Source organism: Pavona decussata, unplaced genomic scaffold, assembly GCF_977016875.1.
Source record: "Pavona decussata unplaced genomic scaffold, jaPavDecu1.1 SCAFFOLD_98, whole genome shotgun sequence".
NCBI lineage: Eukaryota > Metazoa > Cnidaria > Anthozoa > Scleractinia > Agariciidae > Pavona > Pavona decussata.
Genome location: NW_028145514.1, coordinates 2,400,170 through 2,427,643, shown reverse-complemented (window position 1 = coordinate 2,427,643; position 27,474 = coordinate 2,400,170). Strand labels below are relative to the sequence as shown.

At 39.3% G+C, this 27,474-nt stretch overlaps 2 protein-coding genes across 2 annotated transcripts; both read right to left on the bottom strand.

Annotated features, from left to right (window-relative positions):
- Positions 1-479: 479 nt before the first annotated feature.
- Positions 480-6,335, bottom strand: LOC146472639 (potassium channel subfamily K member 16-like). The gene is made up of 3 exons (XM_085119382.1): positions 6,137-6,335; positions 3,153-3,457; positions 480-1,416 (listed from the first exon to the last, which is right to left on the bottom strand). The coding sequence occupies exons 2-3, from the start codon at positions 3,439-3,441 to the stop codon at positions 659-661; spliced, it is 1,047 nt and encodes a 348-aa protein (XP_084975508.1). The 5' UTR covers positions 3,442-3,457; positions 6,137-6,335; the 3' UTR covers positions 480-658.
- A 12,738-nt stretch (positions 6,336-19,073) lies between these two features.
- On the bottom strand, positions 19,074-25,842 carry LOC146472638 (potassium channel, subfamily K, member 16-like). The gene is made up of 3 exons (XM_085119384.1): positions 25,786-25,842; positions 22,035-22,339; positions 19,074-20,074 (listed from the first exon to the last, which is right to left on the bottom strand). The coding sequence occupies exons 2-3, from the start codon at positions 22,321-22,323 to the stop codon at positions 19,365-19,367; spliced, it is 999 nt and encodes a 332-aa protein (XP_084975510.1). The 5' UTR covers positions 22,324-22,339; positions 25,786-25,842; the 3' UTR covers positions 19,074-19,364.
- Between the last annotated feature and the right edge of the window lie 1,632 nt (positions 25,843-27,474).

Here is a 27,474-nt window from a genome sequence, read left to right as displayed (position 1 = left end):
CTTACCGATCGATACTTCGATGTGAAGGTTTTTACTCATTTCTTGGAGTACTGCTTCTTCTTCTTCTTTTTTTTCTCAAAACTAGGAATGTCTTTTCCTTACTTAGTATGCTTCCTTCAGAAAACAATAGCTTAGGTTCCCGATGGGAAAAAGAGAAATTAAACGAGCCCTACCATCGCCATGTTTTCTTTTATTTTCTTAGAAGCCTGGGAATAAGGGAGCCACAGGGTACCCACAGTCAAAAAAGCCTTAGACTGCAAGCAGTCCCTTTCTGGTCAGTCGAGATGGTGCGCTCACAGCACAGCGAGACTGGAGCGAGGAGAAATAAACGAGAAGAGACTGGAGACTTTCTTTTCCTTTCCCCTTTTTCACGCCTTTCCCCAAGCCCCCCTCTGCTCGTTTGCTCCAGTTTTTTCGCGCTGGGCTATTTCGCGCAACCTCTCGACTATCCAGAGAGGGACTGCTTGCAGTCTAAAAAAGCCTCCTTGAAATAAGGATTTCTGTGGGAATTAATCGTAAGATTCATAAAACGTTGAAAATTCACGTAAACTACCATTTAATATACATACCTCAGAAAGACATGTAAAAAACGTCATTTTTAGCAAGTTTTGATGTTTTATCGATAAACTCCGGTCCTCATACTAATCATATACGTAATTTAGGTTAGGAGGCTGTTGTGAGTCTGGGTGCCCTGTACGCAAATTACAACTGGTGAAAACAATTTACAGTCTGCAGTCTGCAGTCTGCGGTCTGCAGTCTGCAGTCTGCAAATGTCATACACCGTGTTGGTTTCATGCTGCTCTGGATTGTTATTTTCCTCAGTAGCTGCGTGATGCTTTGCCTTTCGAGGAACGCATCCGGAACATCTAAGGCGGCATTTGCTTTGTTCCATAGCGGCCATGATGGAATTTAGGACGCTTGAGACAATGCACAAACATAAAATGAAGTAAAAGGTAAAGAATAGTTCGCCAAAAATGGACGCAGTTATATCCCCTGCATCAACTGTTTGTAATGTGTAGTTCTGTTGATTTCTTGAGCTGTTTATGGTTAAGTGCGTGATCCTTTGGGGTGATCTGGTGGTGTAGTCACCGAAACCGATTGTGGTTAATGTTACGAACCAGAAATACACTCCCTCAACAAGGCTCCAGCCTGCAAAAAACATCATAAGTAGGCCATTTCCCACAATCATCAGGACCATTAGCGAAAACAAGATCGCAGCACTCTTAGCTTGCAAACGTTTCGGTTCCGACCTCTTCAGGATTTTCACCTCAAACTTTGTGACAATTGCACTGACCCATTTGGCAATGAGTTCACCGACGGATTTTAATGCGAGCATTGTGGTGAGAATCCCGATCAAAGAGACGAAGATGCACAATGTCTGACCTGTGAGTGTTTGAGGGGTGATGTATCCATAACCTGAAAAAAGAAGAAAGAAGTACTGTGAAGACTCAAAGGCAGTAGTTAAACAGTAGAATTTTCTGCCGAGTGACTATCGGCTGATAGTTGTCTCGCGGAAATATGATGTTCTTAAAAAACAAGTATCGGAGAGATAATACACTACTTTTAAGAAAACCAAATTTCGAAGGGGCAACTATCCGGACCGATAGTCCTGAGACAGAAACATTGTTTTTATTGTTAAGCATTAAATTTTGTTCCGTAGAAAAGTCACTTAGACTTGCAGTTCGAATTTACAGTTTACCAATTTGACTTTTAAAACGAAAGGTTGAAAAGAAAAGACAAATAGGCAACATACAGGATAAAAATACAACAAAAGCAACCTGTTAGTTAATGAATTTGAAAAATAAATAGGAGGTTATCTTGCGGCCGAGACAATCCATCTGAGCATTTTCGCCAAATGGACACTATAACATGATAGTGTCCCTTTGCGTATGAACACTATCACGCCACGTGATCAATATAAACCAAGTGGAGCCAGTCGAAGAAAATTTGGTGGTGGACTATAAGATATGACAGATTCCTCTTTCAGTGATATAAAGGGTCAAATATGCTACTATGTGGGAGGTTACCAGTCAAAGTGCTGTAACGACAAATCTGTTAGATATGATAGATTGGACAAGTGCTGTAAAAGCCATGTGCCCGAAAAAGTAAAATATGATCGATAACCCTTTCAAAGTGCAATAAGGACCCCAGAAATGTAACCAGTATATGACAGAGTGTCGTTTATACAGTCCTATAAATAAAATGCTCACAAATAGGTTTTATGTATGCCTTTTATTTGTGGGGAGCCCTGATCTTGGGGAGGAACTTATGTGTATCATGGGTATGCTGAGTGTGATCATCCAGTTCATGTATTTGGCATCCTCCTTCTCTTCCTTTTTCTCCAATATTTCTTCCGTGACGTGAACTTAGGTGTATTTTTTCAGTGCCCGTTTTCTAGCCCTCACCTTTACTGCGACACAATATGTATCGATCACTTAACGACACTTGATATTCTTGAAAAGCCGCACGGGCCATTGTCAGCAATTTCTTGAGCCACATTAGACCAGACATTGTTTTTATTTACTACCGAGTACGTAGACAGAGCCCAGGTAAGGCAGCTTTGGACATTTATTTTGAAAATGCTATTATATCATTGATTGCCCTTTGAAAGCGTTTTAGAGACCCTAAAATTGCTAGTATATGCCTAGATTTTATTTAAAAACTATTTACAGAAGTTGAGGTAGATAATGTCTACCATTCGTCACCGACGCTGAGATGAATAGTTAAGCAGAGGATACCCAACCCCAATCAGTTACTTATTTCTGTGAAATTGGTGACAAAAACTCTGGCACAGAATCCAGAATAATGTTGGAAGGTGAATAAAAAGTGTTAGTATATGCCAAAGCCGTGGACAGTGTTAGCGTGTTATGCTGGCTACTCAGACTGGCTACTCAAACTCCAAAAAGTTGTTAACTACCCTGGGTTTGAGTGATTATTAGAGCGCGTGGAGGACACTATCAATACTGTCCACATGTTGTTTGGTATACACTAATATCAGAAGCCTATGACCCCACTAAAATAGGTTGCCCTTGTGTAGTATCGCTACTGTACGACAAACTACCCTCCTTGAGTCGTACAAAGACCGATACACGAGGTAAACTTGATTATGAGTTTAGCTTAGTTGGTTTAGAGTAGGGACTATGTTGCCTCACCTATGGTGGTTATGGCTTGAAAGACGAAGTCCAGTGCTGAATAAAAGTTCCAGTGTGGTTTTGGCTCACTCAAGGCTTCATAGGCCACAGTTGAAAAGTTATTAAACTCCTCGATGCTCATGTTATATTTAGATGTCATGGACTCGTACAGAGAGCGTAACAACTGGTATTTTTGCTCACGATCGTTTGTCCCTGTGTATTCCACCGCGACAAACAGCCAGGCACTCAGCGTGGCCCATAATAAGAATCCAAGAGTTCGCAGAAGAGCTGTTTTGAACAACGGTTCCATCTAATACGCTTCACACCTGCAGTAACGAAGATTGATCGGAGTAATTACTTGGACAGAATTCTGTTCTAGTTTGCCAGTAAATATATGTTATGTTGCGGTCGGCAGGTCCGTTTAGAGAAAACCTGTATTTGTCGTCTTGAGTATAAGACCACAGGTCCTGCTCAAGACTGAGGGTACAACTTTCCCTATATTGGCTGATTTAGGCCCAAATCTAATATGATTCTTGATCACTATCTTTTTCACTACCCGGATATTTCACTTTTGTTTTGTTTGCCGGGAACTGACAAGGGATCGAAATTCTGGTTAATCTTTTCCTAAAAAAGGTTGTGTTCACGAGCAGAATTTCTTAGATGAAGGAAACCGGCCTAAATTATAACTCATTTACATCAGAAGAGCCCGCTGCAATTCGCACAAACGCTAGAACTCTACATTTCCATAAGCGTTATGTAAACACACAGTAGAAATCTTTGGAAAAGTGGTACTTCATTTCTTTCTATTTGCATTCCTATTGTACTTGGAAATCTCTATGCTGGTTGTCGAAGACACAGCCAATTTTCATCTGCCAACCATTTTTGATAAAAAATGAAATTGCTCCGGCCTTTAATTATTAATGGAAAGGTAAAAATTTCAAAAGTCTCTAAAATGTAATAAATAGCTTCGATAAAAGTGGTATTTTCTTGAATCTTGTAAAACAGAGGGGAAAAACAAAAAGCGAAATAAATCGCAATCTGACAATTATAAATGGTTTGTAAAATTACAGACCAAAAATTTACGCCCGCTTAACTAACACTTCACAATGAAATTCGCAAAAGCACTCGCCTCTTTGAAGAATGGTTTTAAATGATATAGAGATTTCGCAGTGCGTTTTTGTTTTAAAACGTATCCTTTTCTGTCTGTCTTTGCCCCACGGTCAAGCTGAAAACGACTTCAAATATGGCGACTTGTGGAAAAGAACAGCGTTTATCTTGGACTGCTGAGACCGGAGGCATTTGAATACGTTGAGTGGGAGGCGCATCAAAAGGTTTTCGTCATAATAGATAAATAAATAAATAAATAAATAAATAAATAAATAAATAAATAAATAAATAAACAAATAAATAAATAAATAAATAAATAAATAAATAAAAACCAACGAAAAGGCTTGTGCGGAGAAATATTTTGCTACGTTTCGGGCCAGATAGAAACGCGGAGACTTTTGCCGAACTCGTACAGCTTGAACGACGGCTACTTTTACCCTAAATCTCTTGTGGTTACTCTACTCTACTTTTACAAGGTTTCAGTCGTCCTGCAAACATGTTCAAACCTTCCAAATGTCTGCTATTGAGAACGGAGAACCACACCAACAAGCCTGGGCTCATGAAATACAACAACAACAACAACAACAAGATTTATTCCGTCATTCGGTCACATTACAGGGATAGATAATAAGCAACCAGTGCCATGTACTAAAACATTTTATTCTATAGTCTGTAATACATATTTAGCTTTAACTTGTTTTTTCCTTACAATATAATTTTATATGGTAGATTGGAGAAATACATTCAAATACTATTGTTGAATGATCAGTATTTTTTCCTAGTTTCAACCTTGAAGGAAGCCTTGCTTTGTCGTGGTTGGAAGGCCTGTCTGCATCACAGCCTTACATCTCTTGGAAAAGCACGGAGAAGCCTATAAGGCTGGCATTAGACTTTGACCACAGTTACATAAGCGAAAATTATAACATGCTAAATGACAAATTCATGATCTTAATTAAAATTAGCTCCACAAAGATTTTGAAAACACGGGAGGGGACTTGAGGTTTGTTGTTTCCACTCGATGGTTTTGTGCGGTAACCGAGACTACGGTCAGAGAAAGTAACATTCTACCAATCAGATTGCTGGACCAGACGCCACCTGCTCGTGCATTCAGGAAAGAAAAAAGAAAAACATTCGGAGCTTGTGGGAGCTGGACGGCATCTTTTAAGTTTGAAACATTCCTTACTTCTCCCTGTTTGAAAGTCCTTTTCTCGGCCGGTCATTTCCGAAAACATCTGTACTGGGTTCAAATATTATTAAGTGTTCTACTGTACTCTAATCACCACAACAAACGGAATATTGGTTTTGCGTTGGAAGAAAATAATTAGTCAGTCAATAAGGTTCATATATTATGTATCATACGTTTAGTCAAGGTATGAATTTATCTGCAACTGGTTAAAGACTTACTTGCGGAAAACATACGCAGAGAAAATGGTGTAGTAACGTCTTTTCCCCTGAATTTTCATTTGACGTCATGAGAATAAAAACACATTGTGTTGAAAAAGAGGAAAAATCACCTCTGCTTCTTTAAAAATGCACTGAAAAAAGAGGACAAGGGAAACGTGAAGATTCAGAGTTGCTTCCCAAAGAATGCAGCTTCTTGTTATGAATGTGAACTTTCTAAGGTCGCTTTCTCATTACTGTTGAATAACTGGGCAAAACAGAATATGAAACCTGTTTGGGTTTCTGTGTGTAATATTCATGGGAAGACAAAATACAGCGGACAGAAAAGCCAAAATTATGCAAGTGCTAAAGTTCTCAGTTCTGTTCTCCTAGCAGTCTGTCGGTCTTACAAAAGTAGCGTTTTGGATGAGTTGCCTGAGTACAGTAGCAAATAAGACGACTGCAAATATTTACAGGAACACTTAAAACTTCTTATCTATGAAGTAAAATAAACTCACCTGGCTTAAAAGACTTTAAACGTAATGTTGAGAAACGTGAGCGCAGAACGGTGCAGCACCGAAGTAATTATTTATGACGCTACTTTCAATGAAGTGGTTAAAAATCGAAACCACCCGTTAATGATCTGCCTTTAAAGTTTGAAAAATTATGCAAAGTGTCAAAACATCGATTTTAATTACCGCTCATTGTTTGTCACCAAAGAAAACACTGCAAAATCCACCGCGAATGTATCCAAAAGTACCAACTTGTCTATCGAAAAAAACTCTAAAGACACTAGGAAACATCTCCCAAAAAGAGCGGTTTGACTGACCAAAACAAGGCTGTCAACACCTGTTTCATTTTTCACTGTATTCACCAAAAATAATCACATATGGATTGCAGGGGTTAGCTAACGGCATTTTTTTCACATTAATATTTTTACTTCTGCGTAAGGTAACACAGTGCGGAATTTTGGAAATATATCGAGGTCTGATTTGTTTTACGGGCTGACTACCACACACCACTGTAAGTTCAAGGTCTTTATTGGCGAGGGAAGTACATTCCAGGCAGCCTTCTCGGTAAAAAAACAAAACAAAACAAAACAAAACAAAAAAAAAACTCCTTGACCAACATATTCAACACAGAATGTCAGTTACAAGAGAACCTTTAGCGAACGCGCCCTCCGATTATTGATGTACCGTGTAGAATGAAATCTTTGCGGGAGTTGGCGTTTTTTTGTGGTTTGCGTGAACAAATATTTGCGGTTCGAGATGACTGAAATTTCTGCTTGGAATTAATTTTTGCGACTCTCTGTTTAAGCAGCAGAACGTTTAAGTGGAAGAAACCTTAATATGTACGCTTTGCTGAGTCCCAGTTCCCTCTACTTACGTATTAGAGACATATTACTGTAATACTTTACTGCGCAAAAGGACTGAACTGTCAACAACAAAACAAAACAAAAAGCCTACCCCTACCATGCACAACAAAACACTATTTTATTAATACAGATTAATAATACTACAGACTAGATAAAGACTACTGTATGTATCTAAGCTCTGGTTGGAAAAATCATGTTAATGTTCTTGTTTAAGTCTAATGTATATTGCCCCAGAGGCACAAGTCTATTAAAAGCGGAGTTTTTAATTTGACTGAAGGGAGTTAATTTTTGCGGCGTTTTATTTTGAGGGGTTTTTTATTTTCTGCAGGAACTAATTTTTGCGGGTCGAGGTCAATCCGCAAAATCCGCAAAAATAAGAACCCGCAAAATGTTCATGCTACACTGTATGCCGAGCTTGTTAACAGCATATCCTCTTCAACTCATCTTGTAGCCCCTAGTCTTAGTGCGCCACACCTTTTCATCCAGTCTCTCTCCGCGACAAGTTTACAGACATCCTCGCTAATTTATTCCTTCCTTTTCTATTTGTTCTCTCCAAGGACTTCCTTTTCTGAATTTGTCTCCTCTTCTTTTCCAAGACAATATCGATCTTAATTGCCACCATCGTCACAAAACCTTTACACTTTTCCCTCCATCTTGGACGTTCAATACTTGACCTCTGGGGATCTTGGCTTCTCTACCGCCACACATTTCATTCTGAGCTCAGCAAAGACTAAGTAATGGTCCGAACCTGCATCTGGCACCTTCATTTAGTTTCACTAAATTCTAAAATGGCGAATCCTAACCTCTTGGTTCTTTTTCCAACTCGGTGAACCATTCTCGGCTGGTACGTGGTATTTACAGACTATATCCGATGTTTTTAATAGTTTCGGCCGTCAACGGCACCATAACTCGCCCCAATGAATCATCATCAATTGTCCGGGCAAAAGAAGCACCCTCTTCCAGTCGTAGAGAACTTGCTGAGGCAGGAAAATCAAATCAATCGGTTTTGTAGCCTGATGACCTCCACTTGATAGGTGGCTGTTCCTAGCTTTGCGTGTGCAGAGACCTTGCTTCCGGCTTTCCACCGGAATGTAACCCGGCACCACGATGAGGCCAGTCACTCAGAAACTTTGTTTCCTGAAATTTAGAGTAGACATAGACTCTATGTCTACTCTGGATTTCAGGATTTTTCGAACTGTCACAATAAGGAAGGTCAAAGAAGTAAACTGGGAAGAACCAATTAAAAAAGCGTTTCTAACAGAAGATTCTGCTGAACGTTGAAGGGATTAAATTCTAACATGGACAATTTTACACTTTTAAAAACTAATAACATTTAATGGAATATTAATCACTGAACTAGCGGTAAAGGAAAATGAGATGGTATTTGAAGGAGAAACTACGACACAAACAGCCCACGGGTTGCGCTGCGTTTGTGTCTCGTGATGCTTCTTAACTGTATATAGCATACAGACGACCTATCCATTTCGTATTTTTGGCTTTTACATCCGATTTTTAAATCCACAATGACTACAAGATCACCATCATTTCGTTCTTCCCACTTTGAGAATAAAGAAGAAGCTTTACAATGAAAATTAATTAACAATGTTGTTGTGGTTGATGCATAACTTCCTGTCGTAGTCCCCTAAGTGGCCATGGGACAAGGAAACGATGACAATGTTGTAGATAACCGCCCTTGAGACGAATTCATCAAACATTTTAAGGTTTTGAAAAATTTGGGGCTCGTTTCCATCCTTGGAATAACAACTGTTATTGTGGTTAGTGCCTTACCTATAGTAGAAATTATGCGACATTTATTGTTCTCCTGCAGAGGTCGGAAAAATGTTGAGTAATTTGAATATGTATAAATCCCCTGGGCCAGACGGCATACCGCCACGAATTCTGAAAGAATGTAGTCAGGTGTTATATTCTCCGTTAGCGTTACTTTTGAATACAATTTTTTTCGTTGGGTCAGTTACCGACAATGTGGAAAAACGCCAATATTACTCCGGTGTACAAGAAAGGGAATAGGAATCTTAGAGAGAACTATCGTCAGATTTCACTTACGTGTATTCTATGCAAAATCGCAGAGAAGGTGGTGAGGAACCGAGTTGTCGACTTTTGGTCTGATCTAGATCTTTTCAACCCGAACCAATTCGCGTACCTCAGTGGTAAATCCACTCTTCTGCAGTTACTGGCGTGCTATGACGACTGGGCTAAAGCTAGAAATAGTTCTAAACCTACTGACGTGATCTTACTAGATCTGTCTAAAGCTTTTTTGATCGTGTGCCACACGAACGTTTATTGCTGAGACTGAATAGGCACGGCATAGACGGGCCCTTACTGCGGTGGTTTAGACATTTTTTGACAAACAGAATGTAACGCGTTGTTATCAGAGGCATGTGTTCGGATTGGTCGTCAGTAAAGTCCGGGGTGCCCCAAGGAACAATTCTTGGCCCTTTTTTGTTTATCATCTATATAAACGACATCTCGACAGATTTGACATCCACTGTCAAGATTTATGCAGACGATACTAAAATCTACCGCACAATTGGTTCACCGGATGTTGATATCCCTGCTCTGCAGTGTGACCTAGATCGAGTAGGCGTATGGGCAAACAAATGGCAAATGAACTTTAATCCGGATAAATGCGAGGTGATGCGCATTACACATAGAAAGGATAAAACCAAACCTATTTATTCGCTGGGAGAGCAATTTAGGTTGGTAGAGAACACCAAGGACCTCGGGGTAACCATCTCGTCTGACCTGTCCTGGGGCAAGCATGTGTTTGCAACGGTGAATAAGGCAAACAAGATGCCTGCTATACTGGCATTACGCGTGATGCTGGGGCTGAATCATTTATTCCAACTGTATGCTTCGCCGATTGATAAAACTATCCTTTTTAATGGAATAGTTTGAGTCACGACGATCGCGTTACGTTTTTTTTCCCTTGTGTTACGCGACTCAGACTATCTGCGAAAATATGTGAAATTCCATTACGATAACGTAAGCTTCTCAATGACCTCTTTTCAGTTTCGCGTCGTGGTCTAAGACTGTCAAACAAAGCACGATTCCTTCGCCAGGAACTCACCAATTTCCACCGTTTTAAACGTCGGGTGCTTCTTACAAGTTATTCTTTCGATTCACCGCTTCAAAATGGTGAAATTTCCGTTTGAACACGGCACACTTGAGTCCAGAACATGTTAACAATATGGGGCCAAATTTAATCCGTTTTTTAAAAAATATATCAAATGATGCGTTGACGTCACACAGGTAGGGGTGAGTGGGTCCCCTCCCTCGCGATATAAGCGACAAAAAAGGATTTTGATTGGCCTGCTTTTGTTGAAGACAATCAGAACGATACACCCCGAGTAGGAGAGGGTAGAGTTTAATGAATAAATTAATGTACCGATTTGTAGCTACGAGGAAGAAAAAAAAAAACAAGATGCCTGCTATACTGGCATTACGCGAGATGCTGGGGCTGATTCATTTATTCCAACTGTATGCTTCGCCGATTGATAAAACTATCCTTGCTAATGGAATAGTTTGAGTCACGACGATCGCGTTACGTTGTTTTCCGTGTGTTACGCGACTCAGACTATCAGCGGAAATTTGTCAAATTCCATTACGATAACGTAAGCTTCTCAATGACCTCTTTTCAGTCTCGCGTCGTGGTCTAAGACTGTCAAACAAAGCACGATTCCTTCACTAAGAACTCACCAATTTCCACCGTTTTACGTGTCGGGTGCTTCTTAGAAGTTATTCTTTCGATTTACCGCTTCAAAATGGTGAAATTTCCCTTTGAAAACGGCACACTTGAGTCCAGAACATGTTAAAACAATATGGCGCGACTTAATCCGTCTTTAATAAATATATCAAATGATGCATTGACGTCACACAGGTAGGGGTGAGTGGGTCCCCTCCCTCGCAATATAAGCGACAAGAATGGATTTTGATTGGCCTGCTTTTGTTGAAGACAATCAAAACAATACATCCCGAGTAGGAGAGGGGAGAGTTTAATGAATAAATTAATGTACCGATTTGTGTATACGACGAAGAAAAAAAAAAAGAAATCGACCCGTTTTAAGACACGGTATGCCCCCTCGGGGCATCCCGCGTAAAAAGAAATCGACCCGTTTTTAGACACGGTATGCCCCCTCAGGGCATCCCGCGTAATACAGTATTGGGTATCATAAAGCGGTCCATTAGAACAAATAACCGGGATGTGTTTTCGCAGCTCTACAAGTCACTGGTCAGGCCTATACTTGAGTACGCGGCTCCTGTTTGGAGCCCGTACTTAATTAAGGATATTGTGGCGCTGGAAAAGGTTCAAAGAAGAGCTTTGCGACTTGCTTTAAGGCAGAAACGTGGCGAAATGAGTTATGAACAGCGTTGTCGCTTACTGAAATGGCAAACATTAGAGAAGCGAAGAGAATTTCTATCTCTGGTTCAATGTTATAAGATAGTTTTTGGCATTGATCACCTCTCTTTCCCTGATTTCTTTGAGTTTGCCAAAAGTCCCCGTAAAAGAGCTAACCACGGCTATAAACTTTACTTGAGAAGAGCGGTTTGTAATTGCTACAAATATTCTTTCTTTATTCGCATTGTAAGTAAATGGAATGACTTGCCAGGATATGTTGTACATGTCGAATCATTATCTGTTTTTAAGAGTAGACTAAAAATTTACTTGAATATTTATTGAATCAGTAGCCATCGAATTTTATCTAATTTTAGAAATTTTAAAATATTTTTGCAAGTTTTTAGTTAGGGGAAGGGGAATTGTTTTTGTATAGGGTTAACCTCACGATTTCCCTATTCAGGATGTTTTTGTATTTGTGTTAAGGCCTCCTGAATAAAATGTTATGTTATGTTATGTTATGTTATGTTATAGCTTGGAAGAGGAAATCTAATGCAGCAAAATAGGTTCATTTTTGCCTAGGAATGCTCAAGGCTTCATATGCCTCCAGCGAAAAGTTATTAAACTCCTCGACGGTCATGTTGTATTTAGATGCCATGGAATCGTACAGAGATAGTAAAAGTTGGTATTTTGTTTCAATGGTATCGTCCTCCGATTGCTCTACCAGTACAAACAGCCAAGGAACAACGAAGGCAAAGACAGTGAAACCAAGCATCCGAAGAAGCGGTTTTTTGAACGACATCCTCCATTCCTCACACCTGCACTGCTGGACCAAATTGTCTTCTCACATCCTTGTCATTGGAGTTATTGTTTTATTGCCACATTCTTAAATAAAACGGACTGTTGGGTAAATATTTTACTAAAAATACCTAAGCCAATAGACTAAATGACGTTGCCATGTCAACCTACCTCCTCTTGCATAACCAAAGACAAATTGAGAGTTAAAGAGAGTGTGATTCAGCTATGTTGCTAGAATCCTTTTGTTTTTGTAATAAATTCACCTTTTCGTGACTTTTTGTCTTCCATTCATGACTTCAGTTTCAATCTATATTTGCATTTTGAGAGAAAGATAAAACATTCTTTAAATTTTAACTTAGCTAAAACCGGAAAACGAAAGTCAGCATCTCTTCTTTCTTCTGTTAATACATAGAGTGAAAAAATCAAACAGGATTTGGCTTTGAATTGTGATTCAAATTAAAGCTAAAAAAGCGATTAATTTTTAATCTAGACGAAATAAACCCTAGCCGCATCCAAAAATTACTTTTGATCAACCACAAGGTAAACACTTGGTAGGCAGATTTTTTTTTTCAGCACTAAAATGTGGTATTTGTTACAGGTGATTTCCATTTGTAGTTTTAAATTTTGTCTCGTGGACCTTGTTTCAAATACAGTGGAAATACACTTGCTTAAACATTTGCATTCACAAAAATTGTTTACTGAATTGAGCCATGCAACATTAATATGCAGGTTTTCAAAAGTAAGAACACTCCCATACAAGTGTCAGTTTCATTTTTAATATGAAATCTTTTCCCGCTAAAATAACGAAACCTAGAGACGAGTTGTATTAGAAACTTTTTAGAGCTAAAACAGGCACGAGAAGCGTAAAATGAGGACATGCATCACACGTTACGACTCCTTTTCAGGAGGTGTTTATTATTATTATTTGCCTCAGGTGATTTTGTTTATTACCACCAACACAACTACATTACACGCTATTAATTGCGGAAAGCGACTCGGTGCGTGTATAGTAAACTAAAGAAACAAAGGTTCCTACAATCGAGTGTTCGTGTTTTGAAACCAGTGTTTCCATCTCACCCAAATTTTCTGTTTAACCGGTTGAAACGCAAATGGCGCGCGGAACAAACGGACGACCTTTGAAGGTACTCCATTTCCATTTCTGTTCTAACCGGTGAGAAAAGATATTTTTTTGCACAAAATTTCCATTTCCACTTTGTCGTCTTCTTTCTTCATACGGAATTGACAACATAAATTGCCTAATTGGAAAGTGCTCCTGGTATAGGTGGAATCTGGACTGAAACACTGAAATCCAGTCCACACGCGTATATAGATTTGAGTAAAACTACAAACTATCCCAACTGCTAACACTGACAAAACACTCTTAGAATGCTTTTCTTTACTAACGAAGGATAGTGGATATTCCCAATATCGCCATTTTCACTAATATCATTATTTATTGTAGCGCTGAAGGAGATGAGTGTGATGAAGGGTTACGTCAAGGGTGGTTGGTTGATTTTGTGCACGTGTAGTTCATTATGAGGTCTAAACTTCTAAACTTGAGTATGGGAATGTAAAATTCATTTATTGATAGCACAATAGGCACATTAATTACAAAAAGGATTAGGTGCGATCGATCACATTTCACATGTGAAAAACTTGAAGGACGACGGGCTGACTTTTTTCAAGATGACTGACCTAAGAGTAGTCCGATTATGATAATTGTGCTCTTTTCCTCATCCATGCTCCTTTTTGGCTTTGTTGTATTTCTTTTGGGTTTTTCTTACAGTTTTAGTCGATTATCGTGAGGTTCTATTCAATTTTATGACGTTGCCTAAAACTGCGCATGGATATAAACATGAACATCGTATAGCTAAACGTGCCTATATAACTGCGTTGATAGGGCTAGGAGGGTCTATTAAATCGCGAAGAGTTTTAGTAGTAAGAGAGGGTCAAAGATAAGCCTCGTTTAGGATTAGGTAGATTAGGTGCCCATGGATTAGGTGGATTAGGTGCCTAGTCAATGGCGTCACAGCATACTAATTTGGATTAGGTTTACTAACTAGAGCGTCACTCTAGTACAATGAAAACAATAGACATGCCCACGCTTACCCGCTTTATACCCACCCTGATTGGATCTTAAGATTTATATTGTCTGTTTGAATAAAAAGCGGTTAGATTTCGAAAGCGCTATCGTTCTTGAAATCGCTTTGCTGGGAAAAATTTTTTCCGATTTTCAAAACGTTAGTACCGGGCTTTTTTCACCAACGTTATTGATCTTCAAGCTGCCTTGAGCGCTTGTTTAACTGTCCGCGACTGGGAGACAAAACTGTTTTCTCCTATCTATCTCGAGAAAATGAAAAACTATTAAAGTCACGCACCGTTAGTCAGTTAATTATGCGGGTCCACGAGCCTAAAGTTGCATACATATTAGTTCAGTTCTGCTGGAAAAACCCAAGGGAGTATCTTGACGCATTAGTATATAATCAATTTTATATAACTTAACAAGGATCAATTAAAACACGCGACTTATAATTGCTAGCAATCGAACCAGACAAGAGATACCGTTTGAAAAACTTTATTAAAAAACAATGACAAAAAAGAGTCAAATACACAGCGATTCCAAGCGGACGGAAGTTAATTAATCTTCATTTCCGTTCTCCTCTTTAGAAGGGAAATAGAAATTGGCTTCCAAAGTCTTCGCGTTTTTGTGTGTAACTACTCCACAATCGTGACACCGAAGAAAGCCCTCTTTCACGTACTTTCTCTCCTCGGGAATCTGGTGATCGCATATGGGAGAAATCTTGTAGTAATCATGCCAAAAGCATTTAGGAAATTTCATGATCAATAGTACACAGTACACATTAGAGTTCTGGCAATGTTCACAGGGACTTTTAGAGTGACTGAAGGTGGTGGACGTTTCAGGGTTATTACTTTCTGTTTCCTGACTGTCGTTGTCAGTGTCGTTGTCGCTCTCTTGGATGCTTTCAGCTTCAACGCCATTCTCAGAACCCACCTCCTCCTCCTCCTGATTTTCTATATCTGATGAACTCTCCTCGTTCTTACTCTCGTTATCGGAAGTATTTTCTGCATTGCGGTAGCCTTTTTCCTTTTCTATTAAATCACTTAACAACTTTTTGTTCTTGATTAAACCTTTATCGATTCCTAACTCTGCAAGTCCATCTAGAAACGTATTCAGCGCACGAGGCTTGGTAATCTCATTGTTGTGAGGGAGTAACACATACTCAACTAGCTCGGCGATGTTTGTGACGGGAATGGTACGTTTATTTCGAAGTAATTGCCCGCGGGGAGTCCAGAAAAGAATATCTTTGGACGCGGCCATACTATGCGGCAAATCAGAAGCACGCTTTTCCGGCACTGCTCGGGAAAGATTTCTCAAAACATCTTTTATTCTTGGTCCTTCATCCTCGCTTTCATCATCAGAACTTTCACTTTCTTCATGTTCACTCTCGTGTTCTTCTTCAACCAAATCTATCTTTCTCTTCATATTGATCAGCACTCGTTAAAGGCAAGTGTAAAATGAATGTACCAGGCCTGTGTGGTTTCCTTTAAAACATTAGCAATCCCAAGCTACTTATAACAGGGGCTAACACATTTTCAATAAAACCACTACCCTCTTGTACAAGGACTCGCTTCTTTGTTTTGTAAGGGACATTTGATCTGGCGAAGTTAAGTAAAGCATCCTTATATGGCAGCAACATCCGCCTATTTTCTTTGGAGATGGGAATGTGTCCCTTGAGTATATTGTATAAGACTTGGACAAGAGCATGTAGTTGCTGTGGAGTAGCTGTCTTTAAAAGAAATTGGCGCTAATGATCAGGACAGTGAGCTAACAGAAGAAGAAAACCACGATTGTTGTTCACTACACGAGGCATACCTGTAAAGTGAGCTAAGGCAAATGAGTTGCTTACATTTATTGTGGGGAAACAATAAAAATGTGGCGGTGGTGAAGGAAAAACAATAGAATTGAGGAGGAGGAGGAGGAGGAGGAAGAGGAGGGGGGGGGGAGGGGGGAAAACAATAGAATTGAGGAGGAGGAGGGAGAAGAGGAGGAAAACAATAGAATTGGGGAGAAGGAGGAGGAGGAGAGAAAACAATAGAATTGAGGAGGAGGAGGAGGAGGAGGAGGAGGAAGAGGAGGAGGAGGAGGGAAAAGAATAGGGGTTAATTCTATATAAATGAGACACATTCGATGTTTTTTTCAGTTCACGTTAAGTCTTCACTGAGTTGGCATGAGTTGGTTCTGTTCTTTCTGCGAAAAATCCTTTAGTAGAAAAGATAACATGCAAAGACATATGTTTAATAAGCACAATGAGTCGACGAGTTTCACTCCATTCAGAGCTATGCCGTTTTCTCCAGAAAAATGTCAGTGGAAAAACGGCCTGGGTTCGATCTCTATTGCAACAAGCTTCAGAGACAATTTACCCTCCCCCGAAGAGGATCGTTTGGTGTTATTCACAATGGCAGCCTGCGTACACAGAAATGCTAGTCGCCATGCCATATATTGAATTCGTCAAGGGCATTCCTAAGGCTTTGGAGCAGGATTCCTATTTTAATGTAAACACACGGAATTTGATCGTGTTTGATGATCAGATGATTGACGCCAGTAAAGACAAGGGAATTGTGAACCTCTTTACTCTTGGTTCTCATCATCGTGATCTCAGTGTGATTTATATCATGCAGAATCTATTCCATAAGGGAAAAGGTAGCCGCAGCATAAGCCTAAACAGTCATTATTTGGTGTTATTTAAGAATCCACGAGACAAATTGCAAATCTTGACTCTGGCGAAGCAAATGTATCCCGGCCAAACGGATTTCTTTTTAAATCAGTACGAAGAGGCTGTGAAAAGACCTTTTGGTTATCTGTTGATTGATCTGAAAACCACTACCCAAGGCAACTGTAGATTGCGAACAAACGTCCTCCCCAGCGAAGAAGGCTTTAACCAAGCAAGATTTCAAGAAAATATTCCTCAAGAGCTTTTAAAATATCTGAAGCAGCAAAACATAGCGACACCTCCAGTACTTCCAGCTATGGAGGAAATAAAGGGCAGTATGGATGGCATGCTTTCTCGAAACGATCTCCGGGAAGATGAAAAAGCTAAACGATACTTTCAGTTGCAAAACAGATACCTGGCTTTTAAAGAACAATTAAATTTAAGAACACGACCGGAAGAAATAATCAGCGCTGTTCCAGACTTAACATCAAGGGCACTAGATTCTTCGACAGCAACGGCAGCATTCTCCACTCCCCTCAACCCCTTTAAGATAACACCTGAATTAACACAAGCGGCTATCTCTCAAAAACCATACAAAGAAAGCCTCACGCCTGCACCACCCTCAAACCCTGCTTTCCTGACCCCTCCTCCTACAGTAGAAACCCCATCACAACAAGCCCCGAAGCGAAAAAGGCGTCGGATTCAATTTGTGAATTATTTGGATGATCATGAAGCTCATGGCATCGGCATAAGAAATTTAATCCATACAAGTACTCCATGGGCAAAGAAGATGAAGACTAATTACTTTCCTTCCGCTTGGAATCGCTGTGTATTTGACTCTTTTTTGTCATTGTTTTTTAATAAAGTTTTTCAAACGGTATCTCTTGTCTGGTTCGATTGCTAGCAATTATAAGTCGCGTGTTTTAATTGATCCTTGTTAAGTTATATAAAATTGATTATATACTAATGCGTCAAGATACTCCCTTGGGTTTTTCCAGCAGAACTGAACTAATATGTATGCAACTTTAGGCTCGTGGACCCGCATAATTAACTGACTAACGGTGCGTGACTTTAATAGTTTTTCATTTTCTCGAGATAGATAGGAGAAAACAGTTTTGTCTCCCAGTCGCGGACAGTTAAACAAGCGCTCAAGGCAGCTTGAAGATCAATAACGTTGGTAAAAAAAGCCATTTTTTCAACGGTACTAACGTTTTGAAAATCGGAAAAGAGTTTTCCCAGCAAAGCGATTGTAAGAACGATAGCGCTTTCGAAATCTAACCGCTTTTTATTCAAACAGACAATATAAATCTTAAGATCCAATCAGGGTGGGTATAAAGCGGGTAAGCGTGGGCATGTCTATTGTTTTCATTGTACTAGAGTGACGCTCTAGTTAGTAAACCTAATCCAAATTAGTATGCTGTGACGCCATTGACTAGGCACCTAATCAACCTAATCCATAGGCACCTAATCCACTTAATCCTAAACGAGGCTTATCTTTGACCCTCTCTTACTACTAGTTTTCAAATGTCTGAAACTTGATTCTCTAGAAACGAATATTTAACAATTGCTATTAATGCAGGTTCGGAGGGAGTACAAATGGGGTAGGTTTTTGTTACGTATCCAGTACTTAACCTTTTCATTATCTCTCTGAGGCTCTTTGAGGTTTGTGAGCTGTAAAAACGTGTAGTGCGAGGCCCATAAAGCGTTCCGTCCGAATTATAAATAAGGGATGCGATACGAACAACCTGGGTGTAATAGATTGACAACCCAAAATAAACGTTTGAGACCATAACAGTTGTCCATAATCCAAAAGCCCACAACCTACGACCACCGCCACCATCATCATCATCATCATCACCATCATCCTAATGAAGGGCTGGGCTACATAATGGTCGTGGCCGTGCAGTTCTGTAAGCTGCAGCCTCTGGCCAGGTTTTCATACCCAACCCCCTAAGCTTCTTTTTCACTTGTCTCCTCTTTGTTTCACGAAGACGACCCCCTTTTCCTCTTCCTTCAGACGTCCATGCTCATGCGTGGGTTGTGGGTTGGCGTTGTGCTCCCTCCTGAGAACCAGTTGCACCTAGGTCTCCGTTCGGTATAACTGTTTATCATTTTCTCTACTTTCACTTCGTCATTAAATCAATTCGTAGTTCATAAAATGTAACCCTCCCCCCCCCCCCCCCCAACGACACCATCGTCACTATGTTGCTTAACTTGCACGCTGGCACAAGAGGTCATGCCTGACTGGTACATGTGACTAAGCATATTTAAATCACGGTATATTTTATGACTAGTGGTGAAACGCCCGGTGCATTAGTTTCCTGTCACTGGGACTTGCAGGTGCAGCACAGATGCTAAGTCGGCCATGTCCTTTAATGTGTTTTTACAAGTATGTGTGTGCGTGTGCACGTAACAACAGTCCTTTGACGCACATTTGAGTTCAATTGTCTGGAAGTTGTATCTCATTCATCTATCACTCTTTTACCTTAATTAATCTCGGTCACTGGGAGTGATGCGATGTTTTCCTTCTTGAATCCAAAATTTTCCATACTCAAACAAGTCATGTTGGTTTCATGCCGCTCTGGATTGTTATTTTCTTCGGTAGCTGCGTGATGCTTTACCTTTCGAGGAACGCATCCGGAACATGTAAGGCGGCATTTTCTTTGTTCCATAGCGGCCATGATGGAATTTAGGACGCTTGAGACAATGCACAAACATAAAATGAAATAAAATATAAAGAATAGTTCGCCAAAAATTAAAGCAGTTATATCCCCTGTATCAACTGTTTGTAATGTGTAGTTCTGTTGATTTCTTGAGCTGTTTATGGTTAAGTGCGTGATCCTTTGGGATGATCTGGCAGTGTAGTCACCAAAACCAATTGTGGTTAATGTTACAAACGAGAAATACACTCCCTCAACAAGGCTCCAGCCTGCAAAAAACATCATAAGTAGGCCATTTCCCACAATCAGCAGGACCATTAGCGAAAACAAGATCGCAGCACTCTTAGTTTGCAAGCGTTTCGGTTCCGACCTTTTCAGGATTTTCACCTCAAACTTTGTGACAATTGCACTGACCCATTTGGCAATGAGTTCACCGACGGATTTTAATGCGAGCATTGTGGTGGGAATCCCTATCAAAGAGACGAAGATGCACAATGTCTGACCTGTGGGTGTTTGAGGGGTGATGTATCCATAACCTGAAGAAAGAAAAAAGAAGTACTGTGAAGACTCAAAGGCAGTAGTTAAACAGTAGAATTTTCTGCCGAGTGACTATCGGCTGATAGTTGCTTCGCGGAAATGTGATGTTCTTAAAAACAAATATCAGAGAGATTATACACTAGTTTAAGAACACCAAATTTCGAAGCCTTAAGGGGCAACTATCCGGACCGATAGTCCCGAGACAGAAACACTATTGTTTTTATTGTTCAGCACTAAATTTTGTTCCGTAAAAAAGTCACTGAGACTGGCAGTTCGAATTTACAGTTTACCAATTTGACCTTTAAGACGAAAGGTTGAAAAGAAAAGACAAATAGGCAACGTACAGGATAAAAATACAATAAAAGCAACCTGTTAGTTAATAAATTTGAAAAATAAATAGGAGGTTTCTGGCGGACGAGACTATCCATCTGGGCATTTTCGCCAAATGGACACTATGAGATGATAGTGTTTCTTTGCGTATGAACACTATCACGCCACGTGGTCAATATAAACCAACAGGAGTCAGTCGGAGAAAATTTGGTGGTGGACTATAAGATATGATAGATTGCTCTTTCAGTCATATAAAGGGTCAAATATGCTACTGTGTTACCAGTCAAAATGCTGTAACGAGAAATCTGTTAGAGATAATAGATTGGGACAAGTGCTGTAAAAGCCATGTGCCCTAAAAAGTAAGGTATGGTTGATAACCCTTTCAAAGTGCTATAACGACCCCCAAAATGTAACCAATATATGAAAGACTGTTATTTCATGGTGCTATAAATAAAATGCTCACAAGTAGGTTTTATGTGTGCCTTTTATTTGTGAGGAGCCCTGATCTTGGGGAGGAACTTATATGCATCATGGGTATGTCGAGTGTGATCATCCAGTTCATGTATTTAGCATTCTTTCGGTATTTCGGCACCGATCAAGTAACGTTTTGGTTGTTCCCTCCTCCTCCTCCTCCTCCTCCTCCACCTCCAATATTTCTTCCCTGTGGTGAACTTAGGTGTATCCTTTCAGTGCCCGTTTTCTAGCCCTCACCGTTAGTGCGACATAATGTGTATCGATCACTTAACGACACTTGATATTCTTGAAAAGCCGCATGGGCCATTGCCAGCGATCTCTTAATAATAATAATAATAATAATAATAATAATAATAATAATAATAATAATAGTAATAATAATAATAATAATAATAATAATAATAATAATAATAATAATAATAATAATAATAATTATAATTCATATTTAAAGAGGGTGATCCCTTCAGTCGCAGGACTGGTATCAACTGGGGCCCTCCCTATTAGACCAGGCATTGTTTCCAATTACTACCGAGTATGTAGACAGAGCCCAGGCAAGGCAGCTTTGGACATTTGTTTTGAAAATGCTATTATATCATTGGTTGCCCTTGAAAGCGTTTGAGAGTCCCTAAAATTGCTAATATATGCCTACATTTTATTTAAAAAACTATTTACAGAAGTTGAGGTGGATAATGTCTACCATTCGTCTCCGACGCTGAGGTGAATAGTTAAGCAGAGGATACCCAACCCCAATCAGTTACTTATTCTGTAAAATTGGTGACAAAAACTCTGGCACAGAATCCAGAATGATGTTGGAAGGTGAATAAAAAGTGTTAGTATATGCCAAAGCCGTGGACAGTGTTAGCGTGTTATGCTGGCTACTCAGACTGGCTACTCAAACTCCAGAAAGTTGTTAACTACCCTGGGTTCGAGTAGATTATTAGAGCGCGTGGAGAACACTATCAATACTGTCCACATGTTGTTTGGTATACACTAATATCAGAAGCCTATGACCCCTTTTAAATAGATTGCCCTTGTATAGTATCGCTACTATACGACAAACTACCCTCGTTGAGTCGAACAAAGACCGATTACACGAGATAATCTTGATTATGAGTTTAGCTTAGTTGGTTTAAAGTAGGGACTATGTTGCCTCACCTATGGTGGTTATGGCTTGAAAGACGAAGTCCAGTGCTGAATAAAAGTTCCAGTGTGGTTTTGGCTCGCTCAATGCTTCATACGCCACAGTTGAAAAGTTATTAAACTCCTCGATGCTCATGTTATATTTAGATGTCATAGACTCGTACAGAGAGCGTAACAACTGGTATTTTTGCTCACGACCGTTTGTCCCTGTGTATTCCACCGCAACAAACAGCCAGGCACTCAGCGTGGCCCATAATAAGAATCCAAGAGTTCGCAGAAGAGCTGTTTTGAACAACGGTTCCATCTAATACGCTTCACACCTGCAGTAACGAAGATTGATCGGAGTAATTATTTGGACAGAATTCTGTTCTAGTTTGCCAGTAAATATATGTTATGTTGCGGTCGGCAGGTCCGTTTAGAGAAAACCTGTATTTGTCGTTTTGAGTATACGACCACAGGTCCTGCTCAAGACTGAGGGTACAACTTTCCCTATATTGGCCGATTCAAACCCAAATCTTATCTGATTCTTGATTACTATCTTTTTCACTACCCGGATATTTCACTTTTGTTTTGTTTGCCGGGAACCGTGACAAGGGATCGAAATTCTGGTTAATGTTTTGCTACAAAAGGTTGTGTTCACGAGCAGACATGCACACGGAGTTTCTTAGATGAAGGAAAGCGGCTTAAATTATAACTCATTTACATCGGAAGAGCGTGCTGAAATTCGCACGAACGCTAGAACTCTACATTGCCATAAGCCTTATGTAAACACACAGTAGAAATCTTTGGAAAAGTGTTACTTCATTTTCTTTCTATTTGCATTCTTATTGTACTTGGAAATCTCTATGCTGGTTGTCGAAGACACAGCCAATTTTCATCTGCCAACCATTTTTTATTAAAATGACATTGCTCCGGCTTTTAATTATTAATGGGAGGGTAAAATTTTCAAACGTCTCTAAAATGTAATAAACAGCTTCGTTAAAAGTGGTATTTTCTTGAATCTTGTAAAACAGAGGGGAAAACAAAAAACGAAATCGCAATCTGACAATTATAAATGGTAACAAAAATTTACGCCCGCTTAACTAAAACTTCACAATGAAATTCGCAAGAGCAGTCGCCTCTTTGAAGATTGGCTTTAAATGATAAAGATTTCGCAGTGCATTTTCGTTTGAAAACGTTTCCTTTTCTATCTGTCTTTGCTCCACGGTCAAGCTGAAAACGACTTCAAATATGGCGACTTGTGGAAAAGAACAGCGTTTATCTTGGACTGCTGAGACCAGAGGCATTTGAATACGTTGAGTGAAGGCGCATCAAAAGGTTTTCGTCATAAGTAAATAGATATAATAAATAAATAAATAAATAAATAAATAAATAAATAAATAAATAAATAAATAAAAGCGAACGAAAACGCTTGCGTGGAGGAAAATATTTTGCTACGTTCCCGGCGAGATAGAAACGCGGAGACTTTTGCTGAACTCGTAAAGCTTGAACGACGGATACTAGGACCCTAAATCTCTTGTGGTCACAAAACTCGTCGTTTTTGTTTTCTCTGCTTACTCTACTCTACTCTACTCTACTCTACTCTACTTTTACAAGGTTTCTGTTGTCTTGCAAACATGTTCAAACCTTCCAAATGTCTGCTATTGAGAAAGGCGAACCACACCAACAAGCCTGGGCTCATGAAATACATAAACAACAACAAGCTTTATTCCGTCATTCGGTCACATTACAGGAATAGATAATAAGCAACCAGTACCATGTACTAAAACATTTTATTCTATAGTCTGTAATACATATTTAGCTTTAACTTCTTTATTCCTCACAATATAATTTTATATGGTAGATTGGAGAAATACGTTCAAATACCATTGTTGAATGATCAGTATTTTTTCCTAGTTTCAACCTTGAAGGAAGCCTTGCTTTGTTGTGGTTGGAAAGCCTGTCTGAATCACAGCGTTACATCTCTTGGAAAAGCACGGAGAAGCCTATAAGGCTGGCATTAGACTTTGACCACAGTTACATAAGCGAAAATTATAACATGTTAAATGACAAATTCATGATCTTAGGTAAAATTAACTCCACAAAGATTTTGAAAACACGGGAGGGGGCTTGAGGTTTGTTGTTTCCACTCGATGGTTTTGCACGGTAACCGAAGAAGGTAGCATTCTACCAATCAGATTGCTGAACCAGACGCCACCTGCTCGTGCATTCAAGAAAGAAAAAAAAAAATTCACAGAACCACTGGTTTTCGGAATTTGTGGGTGTTGGACGGCATCTTTTAAGTTTGAGTCCCTGTCTCATCTCCATTGGGCTACTTCCAAATGCTTCGTGCTTTTTAATATCTCAGGGAGTTTTGACTCCGCTGATTGTTATTGGTTTCTTTGAAAAACATTTTTATTAAAATAGTCTTAATGGACTGAAAGCACTTATCATTCAGTATTACTAAGGTTTATTTGTACTCTGGATTTTCAATTTCAAGTTGCGTTAGTAAACTAAGTTGCATTAAATATCGACTCTTCTCCCTGTTCTTTCGTTGCTCTGTTTGCATCTTTTGTGGTTAGTTATAGTGATTGCTTTGGTTTTGGTTTTACGATACTCAATTTAAAAACTGCTCCATTGTGGTTTTTAGCACTTTTCTGAGCGCTCCGCGTACGTCATATTCAACGTCCTCGAGATTCTAGATTCGATGTGAAATGATTATACGGGCTTCGTAGGCTATCTATCATCTCATATCCAACGCGCGTTCGTGGAATAATTGTTAAATATATGACAATACGCATAACACTTTCCAAGTCTAGCCTACTGATTTACTTAATTATAGTTTTTCGTTGTGACATTTTTTGGGTCATATTTTGAATGCGCTACAAGATTATTTAGTTGCTGTGAAAGCTAAATGAGACCGCAAAAGTAAATAGTTTCGTCAACATTGCAAATTACAAATGTGAAGGTCTATCTCAATTCTATCTGTGTTCTGATAAAGGAATTGGAATTTTTTTTCTCTGTTTGAACCATTCCTTACTTACATCCTTATTCTCCGTGTTTGAAAGTCCTTTTTTAGGCCGGTCATTTTCGAAAACATCTGTACTGGGTTCAAATATTATTAAGTGTTGTACTCTATTCACCACAACAAACGGAATATTGGTTTTGCGTCGGAAGAAAATAATTAGTCAGTCAATAAGGTTCATCTATTATTTATCGTACTTTTGTTCAAGGTACGAATTTATGTGCAACTGATTATAGACTTACTCGCGGAAAACACACGCAGAGAAAATGGTGTAGTAACATTTTTCCCCTGAATTTTCATTTGACGTCATGAGAATAAAAACATATTGTGTTGAAAAAGAGGAAAAATCACCCTTGCTTCTTAAAAAAATGCACTGAAAAAGTTTGCTCGAACGACGGATAAAAGAAGACAAGGGAAAACGTGTAACTTCAGTGTTGCGTCCCAAAGAATGCAGCTTCTTGTTATGAATGTGAACTTTCTTATCTCGCTTTCTCTCATTACTGTTGAATAATTGGGCAAAATAGAATATGAAACTTGTTTCTGTGTCTACGTGTGATATTCATGGGAAGACAAAATACAGCGGGCAGAAAAGCCAAAATTATGCAAGAGCTAAAGTTCTCAGTTTCTGTTCCCCTAGCAGTCTGTTGGTCTTACAGAAGTAGCGTTTTGGATGAGTTCCCTGAGTACAGTAGCAAATAAGACGACCGCAAATGTTTTCAGGAATACTTAAAACTTCTTATCTATGAAGTAAAATAAACTCACCTGGGTTAAAAGACTTTAAGCGTAATGTTAAGAAACGTGAGCGCAAAACGGTACAACACCGAAGTAATTATTTATGACGCTATTTTCAATGAAGCCACCAGTTAATGATCTGCCTTTAAAGTTTGAAAAATTATGCAAAGTGCCAAAACATCGATTTTAATTAGCGCTCATTGTTTGTCGCCAAAGAAAACCGGTGAGGGTAAAAGGAGGAATGAGTTTGCGGAATGGTATGTGGCATGGCGTGCGGAATGGCAGAATTATGCAAAATACCATTTACGCGGGGAATAAATTAACTGAAGAGCGCATCCTGTTTTCGTGCCAATTTTGTAAGAGCAGCAGCTTTTTTTGATGCTGCGGACTCTTGCTCAATGTTAACAACAATTCAAGGATTTGATCGTCTGATTGTTGATTTGGAAGAAGTGAGGGTAAAGAAAGCGATGAAAACTGTTTATAGTTTTCGCATTCAAGGAACTATGAGTAAATCCGTAGTAAATTAAATTTCATGTTCACTTTACGCCATGCCACTTCGGTTGACAAAAATAACGTGGCAGCGTGAAGTCTTCTCAGGACAAAGATTGATCCTTTACCGAGGGCAAATAATAAACATTTTTTTCTTTTTTTTTTTAAACCCCGGTAAAAGATCAATTCTCATACCCTGTATGCTCGATGATTCATTTATCATGAGCGGGAAAATGAACAACAATTTGACCAAAATGCATTTGTGATAAGAATAGTTTCACAACCTTTCACACAACCAGTGTCGATAATTAGACACCATACTTGTCATCTGCTTTTTTGCTCTAGGAGTCTAGGGCTTTTTCGATTTTAAATCTCATTTTAGTTTGGGACGTCTGGCACTGAAAGACCTTAATTAAAGACGGATATGTTCAGTTCGATAACGCGTAACTGAACTATAGCTACCTGGATCACCGTATTGAATAGCTAGGTAGCTAGCTCAGCAGCTCAACAGTGACTTGCGTACTCCTCGCTCGACGAAAATGTAAGGTGAGAAAAAGTAGAACATATTTTTCCCATGAGTTGTACAAATTGTAACCGTCAAAGAGTCTGATAAAATGACCGAGTTTAAATTTAAAATTTCTCACATAATAGTTTTGGCCTTGGACTGATGTTATTTCTCTAGTCTGGTGTTGCTTTTTGTCTAGGCTACTCGCTGCCTTTTTTTTTGTCAACTAGAAATTTAATTTATTCTTAGTTCCTTGAATGCGAAACTTCATCGATTTCTTCACTGTCACTTCCTAACCAGCGATCAGACATGTTCTATCCCAGGCGTATATTTTCTAATCCTCGATCTGTTGTTTGGTTGTTTAATAGTCCGCAACGTCGAAAAAACTACTGCTCTTATAAAATTTTCGCGAAAACAGGATGCGCTCTTCAGTTAATTTATTCCCCGCGTAAATCGTATTTCGCATAATTATGCCATTCCGCACGCCACGCCACATACCATTCCGCAAACTCTTTCCGCCTTTTACCCTCACCGAAAGAAAACACCGCGAAATCCACCGCGAATGTATTCAAAAGCACCAACTTGTCTATCGAAAAAACTCTAAAGACACTAGGAAACAACTCTTAAAAAGAGCGGTTTGACTGACCAAAACAAGGCTGTCAACAGCTGTTTCATTTTTCACTGTCTTCACCAAAAATAATCACACATTGATAGCAGGGGGTAGC